The 14,614-nt window shown below is 34.0% G+C and overlaps 1 protein-coding gene across 3 annotated transcripts in view; it reads left to right on the top strand.

Moving 5' to 3' along the window:
* Positions 1 to 14,614, top strand: part of LOC120340464 (cilia- and flagella-associated protein 47-like) — a 61,078-nt gene that overhangs the window by 34,543 nt on the left and 11,921 nt on the right. For all 3 annotated transcript variants that reach the window (XM_039408729.2, XM_039408728.2, XM_039408730.2), the window contains 16 exons: positions 30 to 300; positions 476 to 588; positions 661 to 859; positions 1,317 to 1,475; positions 1,614 to 1,706; positions 4,529 to 4,641; positions 4,957 to 5,188; positions 5,850 to 5,990; positions 6,198 to 6,449; positions 6,836 to 7,019; positions 10,026 to 10,199; positions 10,619 to 10,872; positions 11,207 to 11,401; positions 12,179 to 12,345; positions 13,617 to 13,821; positions 14,166 to 14,392. In XM_039408729.2, coding sequence (XP_039264663.2) covers positions 30 to 300; positions 476 to 588; positions 661 to 859; positions 1,317 to 1,475; positions 1,614 to 1,706; positions 4,529 to 4,641; positions 4,957 to 5,188; positions 5,850 to 5,990; positions 6,198 to 6,449; positions 6,836 to 7,019; positions 10,026 to 10,199; positions 10,619 to 10,872; positions 11,207 to 11,401; positions 12,179 to 12,345; positions 13,617 to 13,821; positions 14,166 to 14,392 — 2,979 coding nt within the window. The remainder of the gene's footprint in view (positions 1 to 29; positions 301 to 475; positions 589 to 660; positions 860 to 1,316; positions 1,476 to 1,613; positions 1,707 to 4,528; positions 4,642 to 4,956; positions 5,189 to 5,849; positions 5,991 to 6,197; positions 6,450 to 6,835; positions 7,020 to 10,025; positions 10,200 to 10,618; positions 10,873 to 11,206; positions 11,402 to 12,178; positions 12,346 to 13,616; positions 13,822 to 14,165; positions 14,393 to 14,614) is intronic.

Genomic DNA, 14,614 nt, shown 5'->3' with positions numbered 1-14,614 from the left:
TCTCCATTACAAGCTTATTGCTTCTTCAGGGGCCAAGGTGCTTCTATTGCAGCAATCCGACCCGAATTCCTATTCACTCCTCGAGATTACAGAAGATGGGTTAAAATACGAGAAAAAGAAGCAAAAAAAGAGTCGAAAGAGTCAAATAAAAATGATGATCTCAATTCGGAATTAAAACTTGCACCAGAACATGTACCAGGAAAACAAAAATTGACTCCTTCCATGCTTCATATTGAGGAAGAGTTATTCGAATCTGTATCAAAGAGAGCTTGGACCGATTTATTGCTTCAGCTAATTAAGGTTGTATATTGATTTGTAAACAATATGAGCAATTTCATTTTTCACTCTACCTAAACTAAAGTATGGTGAGATGCATCTTAAATTGCACCTATGTAATATTTTGTCCCAGAATTTCTATTGTATTAATTTTTCCAACCTAGTTGCAAATGAAAACTCCATATTCTTCTTATCCCAGGTCTTGGTGTTATCTCGAGTGACACCTAAACATTATCGAAGTATCAGATCCATGGAAGAAGGTTTTTCATTACCAACTGTTAGTTCAGATCCTCTGGCAAGTAATGTTTACAGGTAAATACACTTGACTAATTTGCACAAATATTCAGGCTCAGTTTTAAATCATGTTAATGAAAATTTTTTCAGTGTGGGAGAGAGAATAATCCTGGCATGGATGAATCATCACTATGAAAGACAGAGACACAGGGTCTGGGGATGTTTTGAATCATCTAATGAAAGTGAGAAAGGAGGAGTTCCACCTTCTCGTTGGGTTGTTAATTTTGATTTTGACTTACTTGATGGTCTTGTGATTGCTGCTGTTGTTGCAGCACATTGTCCATGGCTGGTGAGTGCTGCACAATTTTTTTGATTGCTTTATATTGTATAATTCTTAATATATTGGACACCTAACGTGAATAGTATGCCAATCGCAGTATGCTGTTATTTGACTTCGAATTATCATGCGGATATTTATTACCGATCTTTATAAAAACTGAGCAGAATTTATAACATGGATTATACAATTACCGTAAGTTCTCTTTGATTAATTAATCTTTTGTAATAAATGTGGTATATTAAATATATAGCAAATTGTTTTTATTTCAACTTTATGAACCATACTTTTCACAAACTTTTCAAAATATACTGTATGGCCAATAAAGAATACAATAGAATACAAACTTTAATTTGTATGTTGTGGAATGTATTATGTGATTGCAATTCTATTTGAGTGGCTAATTCCACTCAAATACCTTTCAGTTTTATGAAAGATTTTCATTTTTGTCCCATTTTATTATTTTCAGATTGATAGATACTTTCGAGAAATGTACACCGCTCCAGCAAGTCCAGAACAATGTCTTCACAATACATTAATTCTTGTCAATGCTCTTGCACAAGTTGGAATTGATTATGACATTCAAGCTACAGATATCACTGATCCAAATCCTATTCCTTTACTTTTGGTAAGTATTGCTGAAACTTAATCCATAATTATTTTCTTTTAAAAGTAAAATATGAATTTAAACAAAGGTATTAAATAATCAGAACTCAGAATTTGTTTTCGACCACTCTTGATATTTTCATTTGTGTTATTCTTTCAGCTTTGTATTCATCTGTATGAACATTTACCACAATATGCTCCAAAGTCGAAAGTTGATTTCACAGGAGCATTGCACAGTATCGTTCACAGACAGGTAGAGAATCTTAACTTCAAAAATTATGTCGTTATTTACCATGACCAACCTGAGTTACAAGTTTTAGATTTATACAATTATACTATGATTCATATACAATAAACTGATATATGTTAGAGCAGGGGTCGGCAACCCATGGCAATTGGCACGCGGGAGGATTTCTCATGGCACGCCAAGTGATTTGAGGCAGATTCGGACATTTATTTTAGTAGTTCGACAAACATTCTACATTTGAACAATAAATAACAATTTGTCAAATTCATTGAAAAAACATGCAATATTCAACTGCAATCGACGAGAAGCCGAAATCTGTACGCGAAATCAGTCTAGATAAGCATGTGCGGTGCAGGGTTGCCAGATTTGGCTACCTTCGGAAACGCTTCGCTATTGAAACTATTCGTTCAACTACTATCGACTTTTTATACTATTGTTGGGTTAATTTTTGCCCTCTAAAAATCGTGATATATTGAATATTATTTTATCAATTCATACTTGGGCAATTCGTACAGCTTTTCGCTGAAATCGCCCTTTGTGTTTGTCAGCGGGACGTGTTATTTAGGCTGTAAACACTTAAGTTGGTGTTTATTCTCCCCGAATCACAAAATTTTTTTCACGATAACGATAATAATTACTTTCTTTTTGTACTCGCTCAGAATTGTGAATTCGCTGAGAGTTATTATACAATAATCGGAGGCGAGTTGCTTAAGTCAAATAAAAGAGTGAATCGGCGACGCAAATTTTTTTATTGAAAAGCAGCAATATAAAATACTAAATATGGAACCGCAAACAATTTGTTGTAGGAGACCCGCGACAGATTAAAAACGCTTCTCTAGACATTGTGAATCGCAAAATTTCGTCTGCCTAAGGTACACATGAGTTTGGGCGGCGTTGACAATCATAATGTCACTACAATCAAATTCGCACTGTTAATTGTGTGCGGATTTTGCCGTTTTATCCATTACTTTAAATTGCCGTCAAAATTTTTCGTGTCAATATTATACGATTCATATTACAAGGTTGGAAACGCGACTTTTTCCTGAGTCGTGGTCAATGTTCCCTCTAATTTTTTGTAGTATGTGTGCGCAGAAATTTTGGTGTGTGCGCACATTTTTGGAAACGACCAATATTGGTGCAAAAATCAATGAAGAAATTTTGGCGTTCTAACCGGGTAATGAGTGAGCCAACAACAAACTTTCTCAACCTGCCAACCGAAAACATTGTTACATTACATCGAAATAGGTCTGTGCGCAGTAAATCTAGGCGTGTGCGCAGCCTCTGAAAGCTGTGTGCACGCGCACACCTTAGAGGGAACACTGGTCGCGGTGATATATAAGATAAATAATTAAAGTATATTCAACCAATAATAAATTTTACTTCGTGTTGCAAGTACAGCTCAGATTTGTCGAATTTGCAAAATGGCAAAAATACGGATTAAAACTAGATATAACCTGGAAGTTTACCACACATTTTTATGTCCGCGGATTGCCGTGGTATTTTAGGGTGGTGAAGCATTTATTTTGTCGACGCAACCGCAGGTTAAATTTAAGACAAGTAAATTAGAAAAAAGCAAGACAATTTAAATATGATCGTATCGGTCATGGATTGATAACTTTGCACAACGGAAAAATCATTCCGCGGGATTTCGAGGCGATAAATATGTATTTTTGATTTACTGATATATACTTTATATGTGTTTAATTGTACTATGTGGGATTTTTATTATAGATCTTGAGATTTTTCTAACGGCGACAACGAATTCGTGAGATCACAAAAACAGTTTTGAAACTAAATACAATTAGGCATGTTTATCTCATATTTTCACGTCAACAGATTGAGCGGTATTCTAGACTAGTAATGTTTATATTTTGACGAAAGAAGACGCAACCGCGAGTTACGTTGGACAAAATTATATCAATATAGAAGAAAGTTCTATAGCTTCTCGTAGCTGTCGTGAACTGAATATTTTATGCGACAGAAAAGTCGGTATACACTGAAAAAGTTTTCTTACGAGCTCTTAATTAATCGCAGTACTGTTTCAGGAGGGAGTGGAAATTTCCCATTTTGACCACCCTGCTTTTTGAAAATCCTGGTCGCGCACCTGGCTGACTGGGTACTTCACTGAAGCCAAAATTTTGATAATTTCAGCGTTCGCTACATGTATCCCTAACAGAAATGATGGAATAAATTTTCTTTTCTTTAGTACTGACGCGTTCACATCTTTTCTGGCTACAAAACTAATCGTGAGTGGCCTTCAAACCTATTAATTAAGTCGTGCAAAGACAGGTCAAAGGTAGAGATGCCGTATGCCGAAATCTCGCGTTAGCTAATTTCCATGCACGTTATCCTATAAAATAAATCTGTTTTACATCCTCTTACTATTCAAATCAGGTAGTTGAGTATGCAAACCAAACACATAAAAATGTTTGGCATGCGAAGGTGCTCATTATTCATAAAATGGCACGCTGAGTTCAAAAGGTTGCCGACCCCTGTGTTAGAGCAATGAAAGAGTTTTTAATCCAATGCTAATCATTTTATTCTTCATGATAAATCGTGAAATATTCAAAGTTGGCAATTGACAATAAGTTTTGTGTGTGCACTTTTTATTGAAATACTTCTAAGCCTAAATTATGCAAATTATTCTACAAATTATTTTCTGGTATTTATTTGACTTTTCGTAGCCTTGTTCCAAAGCAATGAACATATCTAAACTTTCTCTTATAGCATGTTCTTTAGATAAATTGCATTTTCGATTTGTAAATATAAAATGTGTTTAGGTAGAGAAATCGGGATTCTGTTTCTTATGTGAATCTAATCTTTCTTAGGTTCGAATTAACAATCCAAGCACAAAACCTCTTGTATACATGGTCAGTGTGTGGGGAAGAGATGCCAAAGATTTTTATTTGCCAATTGGGGATGAGATCACTATACCACCGAGGTTTGTTCTATTATCTTTAATTAGAAATTTTTTAAGAAAACATTTCATTCTCCCAGACATAGTCAATCAACTATCCCATGCATTTGAAATATTCAACGTGTTAGCCATTCAAATACCTTGTCTGGGTTTATCAATCATATGATAAAGCTCCTTTTCTGTTATCCATTATATTTATACTGGGGATGCTTCAGTTTCCAGATACCTTCTTGCATATAATCATTCATGTGACACTGCAATAGTCTTCCCGATGCTTAGCATGATGAGCTAACTGTCAAGCATTCGTAATCACAAAATGTTAAATTTTTAAATATACAGAAATGAGAAGAATCTGGACATTGAGTTTGCAAGTAGGTTTTTGCGACCGGCAGAAGCTATATTGGTCCTTGTAGGTAGAAGGGAAGCTGCTTTTAGCGGATCGGAAACTAGGGGAATTGGTGTTGGATCTACATTGGTGTTCGATATGGAAACATCAATTGATGACATTACTCCTCTTGATACAATTAAATGCCAAACTGCTTGTTATGAACCGAAGAAATTGGATTTGAAAGTGAGTAGGAAACTTTAAATGAATTAGTTGCGATTTAAGTCATATTTGAATAAAATGATCTTATTCTGATGATTTGCACATCTACACTAATAACAAGGCTCTACACAAGCCATTGATCTATATGAACTTGCCATATTTTAGAAAGACTGGAATCCTTATTGTTGAGTATTCTTATTCTTTATCTTAGTATGATCAATGTTAGACTTCCTCATAGGTGACACTCAATAAATGATTTATCCCTGCAATTTCAACAGGTTAGGTCTAGCGCAAATCTTTCAATTATTACTAAAACTGTAACTCCCGACATACATTCACTGAGAGATAAACCCCTAGTTCATATGAAGGAATTAAATTCTTCTATTTCAGCTCACTCCCACTCACTTTACATGGTTTAATCTAATAATATCTAGGATTAGAAAACCAAATGAGCAACTGTTTTATAACACTTTGAAGAAAACTTATGTTCCATATGGTTTACTGGAAATGGAAACCTAAATTAAATCTTGATATAAACCAAAATATTATCCTTGCGCCAACAACGCATTGGTTGTTTGACCTCGGATATACATGTGTCATTACATTTTGTTGAAAACAGTTGAAGGGATTATTACTTTGAAATAACAAATAACTTCCTAAATAGACAGCATGCTTTTTTCTGAAGGTGATGAATCCTTTCCCAGAAGGAGGAAATTTCAAAATTATTTTGATTGAATCGAGTGATTCTCTTCCTACTCCCATCGATGTTGGAAGAACTCACAGTGTTAAAAGTAAAAAGAGTACTTTGTCATCAAGAATCAAGTCTGTAAGTTTTTATACAATATTATAATGGTTGTTTTCATGACTTTTGGCACAATATATTGTCAATTTTTATTTCATCTAAAAAAATGTTTGATATATATATTGCATTGTTCTCAATTCAATTTCAATGTTCCCTTTGCGAATATTTTTGACATTGGATCCCCAATTATTGTTTTTAATTGTTCATGTTGCTATTAATAAATATCCATAGGTGAGATCCAGGACAGATCATGGACAACAAAAATCCGGTGGAGATAGAAGAGAGCTAGGACCTGTGTCACAAGGAAATAGTTCTCCAGATGATGATTTGACTACCTTAGGTGGTGACATCCATGTACCGGGAGTGAGAGCAGGGCAGGGTCCCAGGGGTCTGTATCATGGACGAATGGCCCCACAATTGACAGCTTTTTTCTGCAAGGAATCTCACATTTATCTTGAAACAGAGAGACCGACAGTATTAAAGGTGACATTTTTTTAAATCTGAATGGTTACCCAGCTGAAAGTACCCAGTTACCCAGCTGATGTTCATCTATATATTATGTTGAAATAATTTGCATTGGCACTACTAATTCAGCTTATTTTCTTGTTGGAATTATTACTATATTACATGTTTTTGAATTTATTCCAGAAAGGAGTTTTTCTAACACAATGAAGCTTAATGTTAGCACCTATCTTTGCATTTTTTGACAATTGATATTTTTTTCTTTTAATAAAATTCATTGTTTTTTATAAAACCCATTGAATATATCATGATTTTACTACTTTATAGATCTAGAATGATAAAATTCAAAATTATGAACTTTCCCTACCAATACCAACATAGATTAAGCAATAATTTTTTTATTTCAGCTTGAATATCTGCCATTTAGAACTGGCAAAAAATATTGTTCGATATTATTCAGTAGTGACACTGTTGGAGAATTTATATATGCTATTGAATCAAATGCAACTCTTCCACTTCCATCCCCAGTGCCATTCAATCCTAACTCTCCCCAGTCTGTGAGAATCTCAAGTGCTGCAGCAGCTGAACGAGGTGAGATATATTTGTTGTAGAAAGTCAAAATGAATAGTATTTTTTAATTCAGATTAGGTAGGATAAATAGTCTATTAGAAAAATTTTATTAGGAAAATAATAGAAATACTGGTTTGTTTTTGGTTTGGATTATGGAATTTGAGGATTGTGTGTAAATGTCTTTATGTTTGAAGTTTGTTTGAAGGAGTCATTCCATGGATTTGAACTTCACAATTCAAACTCACATCTCACAAGCCATCATATTTTAATACTGGTATACAAGGGATGCTAATATACTAAATTTAACCAGAATCACACTGACTTCATAACCTATAAACAAATTTTTTCATAGAAGTGGTGAATTTGATAACATAAAAACCAAATAGAAACAAAACTTTAGATTCAAGTTAGTTAATAAAAATATCAATGAATTCGAATGAATGAAATTTTTTTACATTTTCATTTTTGATCTACATTTTGTACGAATGATCAGGTCAAATTTAACTTGATTTCATTTATCAGTTTTATATTATATTTTTGTTACTGAATATACAGGGAGTCTTCGACATACGACGCAGTTCCGTTCCTGAGACTCGGTGTAACCCGAATTTCAGTGTAAGTCGGAACATTATACTGTACAGTGGTACAGTACATGAATTACCCTATACACATCGTACTATATTGTAAAGTATGGTACTGTACACTAATAAAATGTACAAATAATGCAAATAAGAACTTTATTAGAAAGACAGAAAACAATTCCACATCACGTGAATAAAAGCAAACACTGTACAGTATCTTAACATCTTTTTTCTGCTTCGAGTCCATAACAAAGGGCAAAAGTAAAAAAAAAACGATCAAACAAGTTACGAAAAAAACGGCTTAAACAACCAAAATGACGTACAGTATCACTGAAACTGTGTACAGTAGGCTACTGAATCACTGGAACTGTGTACAGTACTGTACTGTACTGTACCATGTGACTGAAGCTTAGTGATTATTCGTTCATATTCGTAACAGTTCGCAATCAGTCACGTCATTTACGATGTAAATAACGAAAACCAAGATGAGCCCAGAGCACTGATTTTTTTTATCACAATTAGGGCTGGGCAAAATATTCGAATAACGAATATCGAATCGAATATCAAAATATTCGAATGGCATTTTACTATTCGAATACCCGGTACCACGTGACCTGCGCCGCTTTGCTTTAACACGGAATTCGCGCGTCGCCAAATCAATCGTGAATTGCACGAGAATTCACAAACGGCGCTCGCTAACATACAAGAGCGACAAATTTTCTTTGCGTTAGGATGTTATTTGTTTTCTTTTCACGCCTAACGTATCGTTTCATTTCCCTATTTTGTAAAATAGGTCCCCACCGTTGCGTAAATTTATGAACGTTCTGTAAATTATAAAAGTATGACGATGTATTTAAAAAATCGGAAATTCTCATTGCCGTCTGTAACAGTCATCGCGATTACGCGCTCGTTGAAGAGACGATTTTTCAGCGTATAATGATTTTTCTGTTGCTTAAAATGATCAATCCATGACAACTATGGGATTCCAAAATGTCTTTATATATTAATTTAATTATGTCAAACGTAACTCGCGGTTGCTTCTTCTTAAGGTAAAATTAAAACATTACTTCTCTGAAATGCCACGGCGATCTGTGGACATAAAAGTATGAGATAAACGGCCGGGTGTATTTAATTTTAATACGTATTTTTGGAATCTTGCGAACTCGTTATCGCCCTTAGAAAAATCTCAATAAAACTGATATAAAATCCCGAGTACAATTTCATTTCGTACAATGAAAATACATATAAAGTATATCGTTTAATCAAAAATACATATTCATCGCCGCGATTAGGCCACTTGTTAAAAGAGCCGACTTTTACAATGAATAATGAGTTTTCTGTTGTGCAAAGTAATCAATTTGTGACCGATTAGGGCATATTTAAAATGTCTTGCTTTATTATTGTCTTCAATTTAACCAGCGGTTGAGTCGACAAAATAAAATCTTCACAATTTTAAAATACTACGGCAATCTGCGAACATAAAGTGTGGTAAACTGCTCGAACATATAAAGCTTTGATTTCCTTATTTTCAGGACTTGTAACATCAAAAAATCCTGATCTGCTTATTTTCAGTATATTATATTGCCGCTTTTCAATCAAAAAATTTGCGTTGTCCTCAGAAACTCAGAAATATTATTTAAACTATCGCCGGATTCGCAATTCCGTGTGTGTACAAAAATAAAATAATTATCATCGTTAACGTCGCACAACGTTGTGGAAAATTTTTGATTTAGAGAAAATAAAACCAACATAAAGTTGTTTACCGCCTAAATACCACGTCACGCTGATAATAACAATCGGCGATTATAGCAAAATGCTATCGCACGCGTTATTGGCGACTTTTACAGTTTTAAAAAATTTCTAACGGCAACGCACGGGTATACCTAATATATAAAACTTCGATGTCCGCCGACCCGCAAGAATTTTACTTTCAAAAAAATGAGTCAGGCGGGAACACAGATTACGAACTTTAGGATCGCGGCGACAAAAGCGATTTTAATGAATTTAACCAGTAAATAAAAAACGCTTTGTTGCCGACTTTTCAAATTTTCTTCTAATTTTCGAAGGGAGTATCGACCTCCGACGGACCCCCGTTGTATTTTCAAAAAAAATATTCGACTATTCGGTATTCGTAAAAAATATTCGAACTATTCGATTCGAAAAAAATATTCGATTTTGCCCACCCCTAATCACAATGATCCAGTTTATATGCTTAGATATTACAGTACAGTATTATCTTTTATATCTGTATATGTTTGTAAAGTGCGTCGTAACCTCGAAACAGCGTTATGGAGTGCACGTTTGTAACCTCGAAACATCGTAAGTCTCGACCGTCGTAACCCGAGGACTCCCTGTATTCAAATTTGAATAATTTTGAGAAATAGCAAACCGTTTTAGATTAAATTGAATTTATATATCATACTGCTATGATTCTGTACTGTTCCAGGAAAAGGACTATTTGGTGGAAATGAAAAGATTGTATACTGGAAATGTGAAACTGGTACACAACTTCAGGAAACATTACTGTTACCTGTTACTAATGAAGCGAAAGAAAATGCACTTGTAATCGCTGCACAACAAAGAATGTCTGATAAGGAAAAAGAGAGAAGATTATTGACTGGTTGGTTGTGGTATTGAAGTATCGCATAATATAAATAGTTTTTCATCCAATATTACATGAATTTGAATCAATTTCTGAGCAAGCCACTGGCATAAATATGCTCAGTGTTCTGTCCAAGGGTTATGCAGTGGATATTTATGTATCATGTTTACCAGCTGACATAAATATAGTATTCTCTCTGCGTTCAATATGGAAGCAAATTATTTTATATATATGTATTAAATATTCTCAAGGTACAAATTCTTTTTGTGTTTTGACGGTTTTGAAGCTTGAAGTATTTCAGTTGTTGTTAATAGTCTTTTTGTTTTAGTGTGGTTTTGAAACTTATATTGAGATGATTGAAATTTCCTTTCCCATTTGCACCAACAAAACAGAATTTCCGAGTTTTATTTAAAGCATTTCTTTTATATCAATTTCAGGAACACTCAACAGTGGCACTGTAACAGCGAATATTGCAGCAATGGGACTGTACAACGTTGCAGACTTTCAACCACGAGCATCAACACATCCTCAATCAGCTCCTCCCCTCCCACTTGGTACTCTCTTCAGTGTTGAAGCATCATCTGATTGTTTTGATGTATCAGCGACAATTACTCTTCCATCACCTATGACATTTGGTCCTCCACCAGCTTCTGAAATTAAAGGATCAAAATATGGGCCCAATGATAGACAGGTAAACATTATGATTATTTATTGTATGAATTTTTTACTGGATAGGAAAGCTTTCAGTCACTGTCTGAGTATTTTATGCTTTAATCAAACCTCATTTTGTTGTAGCTTATCAACTAAAGATCTGGGTTTATCGTATTTTCCGAGTACTGATTCGCTTTTCAGGACCCAATTTTTTGGCCTGATTATGGAGGCCGTCTTTTCGGGCACATAATATTCAACTTTAACCCGAATTCAACTTTTCATGGAAAAGGCATCTGAAAATGATATTTGTAATATTCAATAAAGATTGCTGCTTCATTTCTCTTATAATAGAGTTAAATGTTATAATTTAACAGGATGACGGTGCAGTACCATTGAAAGTTAAATTCAAACCTCGAGGTCCTGGGCATTATCCATGTGATATTATATTGCGATCCCTGGATGATATACGTGTGTACAGAATTGAATGCACAGTGACACCTGCTGGAACGATGGCTCATTTTGAATTTAGAACACCTGCTCACCAAACTGTGACTCAAAATATACCAATTGTAAGATTTTTTTCAGAAATTGCTCACTGACATTGATTGGTTTCATGGCCATGGCCATACTCAAAAGGAACTCCAAATATCTTAAAATATGTTACTGTGACTGAAGGATATATCTATATGAGGATGCTAAATTTTAACATTTTTCTCTGGTTCATTTATATCCCAAAACATAATTTTGTTTTCAAATTTAATCCTGTTCTATATTTTCAATATTTCAATTAGTGGTTAAACAATCACCCTCAACATACTCTTATAAAACCATAAGTTTTATATTAAAATTGAACAAATGTTTTGAAGTCTTGAAAGGGAAATTATGCTGTCAATCTGCTCAGAAACGAAATGCTGAAAAAAATCAGTTCAACGAATTCAACGAAATTCAACAAATTTCTGTTCTTGATGAATTCGAATGTCCTTTTTGAAAAGACGCTACTGTGTATCAGTTGTAAAATAGGTACTCCTGTAGTATGTGTACCAGGTTAGGGTTAGGGCATAATTTTATTCCAATTTTCCTTATTTTAGTTCTCTTACGAGTTCGGGGGGACTGTCTGTGTTTGTCCCTTGTCTGTCCTTTACACAACTTGATGTAAAATGGGCGAACAAAATTAGTTACCTCCATATTGGTACACATACTTCTGGGGCGCTTTAAATTATTCCTTATACTTGGGCTAACCACCAATCTCTAATGGTTATCATTTAGCAATATAGCATTGTCATGCTGGCTTTGTTTTTTGTTGGGGAAAAAAATCTTCGTGTCAAAAAAACTTTATTTTTTAATAGCAAAATGCATCAAACCATGACTGGAATCTTGAATGCAAATTGCAAGGTGAAGGATTTTTTGGACCTTCTTTCCTACTTGCCCGATGTGAAACTACTACTTACTATCCTTTAACATTCAAACCACAATTTGAATGCAATATCAGTGGCAAGTTGATGATAAGAAACAGGTAATAAAACAACACATTGCTGATATAGTCAATAATTTCAAATATAGTCAATAATATCAAACCAGCACTTTTCATATTGGTTCATACCAAAACTTATTTTTTAATCATATATATGGTTATAACAGAGTGTATTCCTTTAACATAAAAAGGTAATTCTCACAATAATTTCCTATTTAGCGTATAATTCCTTCCTGCACTTGTGAGATAGACTGACTGATGGTTACAGGAGGGTAGCAAGGATTTTCAAAAAGAGGGGTTCAAGAATCGGAATCGAAACTTTCAATTTTTTATCTGTTCGGGCTTCCTAAAACAAAAAAAGGGGTTCCCTTCATTTTATTTTTAGTATTTTACAATGCGCATTTCATTCAAAATTTTTCGGTTGAAATATCTTGTCGCCGATGATTATTGTATAATAATTCGTTTTTTACAACAAACTCACAATTTAGTGCGGGAACCAAAGAGTAATTATCGTCATCCCTGTGGAACATTCTGACTCTCAACTTCCCTGTGGCTACGTCCCTGGATGGTTATATCAGTGCATGCTATTTGAGAGCCTTATTTGTAGCAAAAGTGTAAAAGAACTCTTAGATTTCTTGAGTGAAAACAGAAGAAATCAGCATGCGTATTTGTGCCAAGATATAGTGTAAACTGTAAAACTTTAAATCAGCTGGAGCTGGAGCCATGCTTAGTTGCTTACCATGTTAGATGGATAGATTTTATTATTTATGTAGTGTATTACTAAGTTATGAATGTACAAAAATAATAAGATGTTTAAGTGCTAGAGCCACTGAAATTTCTAGTAGCTCCGGCTCCCACTCAAAACCATCTTAATATTTTTTAGCATCTATAATTTGTAATACACTATAAATAATAAAATCCATCCTTTTCACCTTATAAATTTTCTCAAACTTTAATTTATATTATAATTTCGAAAAAATCAGGTTGAATTTATACATTTGAATTTTGAAATTTGAAACCCTTTTATCATAGTTTTAAGTCCCGCTTTCATGAAACTACATTTGGGCAGATATCTCATGGTAATGGGTACACTTGAAAACCCCAATGGTTATGAAGCTGAAGCACAGTTCCGACATAGAAAATTTAATATACTGTGAACCTTCCCTCTCAGCCCTGCTCTAAACAAATACAATCATATAAATAGCATTTGGTCAGCTGAAATCAGGTTGATCAAGTCTTCAACGACATCATCATTATTCTGACTACGTTCTTCACCATATTAAATTAAACGAAATTTACAATATTTATCGTAGATCTGATGGAACAGAGCATGTCTTCCTTTTACGTGGTATTGGTGAACGTCCTCTTGCTCTTGCTGCATTAGAGATTCAGTGTCAGTGTCGGAAAACAATGAATAGATCTGTTGATGTTCCAAACTACACGCAGAAAAAAATTATTTACAAAGTCCTCTCTGATATTCCTTTCTTGGATGGACCCTCAACAGTAACTGTTTTAGCTGTAAGTGTAGTCTTGTATATTAGGAGAGTTGGCTACAACCTGCCAAATTAAGCTGGACGTTATATGTTGACATCTCAACCTCGAGTTCTGGCTCATTTCATGAACATCTTGAATTGATATTTGAAATCAATAAAGTCCAGGAAAGATATATTTTGAATATTCAAAGTGGAACTCTGGAAGGGAAGGATTGTCCTCATATTAGCAAAATTGAGAATATATTAAAATTGAATAGAATCACTAGAAGCATTCTTTTAAATTAACAAACTATAAGCCTTGAACATCCCTAGTATTTGCACCATTTTTCTATGTCAAATTTTGAAGCATATTAAACATTTTCTTACCAGGGTCAGACTGCAACTTACACTTTTACAGTATGCCCGTGGTCTCGTGGGGAATATATTGGTACAATCACATTTCAAGGAGATAATGTTGAAAGTGCGAGACAAATAAAAGAAGATGATTCCGATTCAGAGAATGAAGGAGAGAGTGAAGATAAAATAATGAAATCAGATGTCATTGTTGCATCACCAATGAAAATTAACAAAAGCAATGATTGTGACAGTAGCTACAGGTCAGAATTCTGCAATAAACAGCTTGAGAATACAACGAGTCTTGGCATATGAGATAATATGGATATACAAAAAATATGATTTAATCTGAATTTTATTGCATTAAAAACATGTAGTTCGATGCCTATAAACAAAATTTGAAAAAACACCTCTACGCAACAATTTGTTGACTTTAATAGAATTTGATTATAAAAAAAAAAAATTTTATTATTATTCAAATAATT

Source organism: Styela clava, chromosome 14, assembly GCF_964204865.1.
Source record: "Styela clava chromosome 14, kaStyClav1.hap1.2, whole genome shotgun sequence".
NCBI classification, from domain to species: domain Eukaryota; kingdom Metazoa; phylum Chordata; class Ascidiacea; order Stolidobranchia; family Styelidae; genus Styela; species Styela clava.
This window is presented reverse-complemented; position numbering and strand designations above follow the sequence as displayed.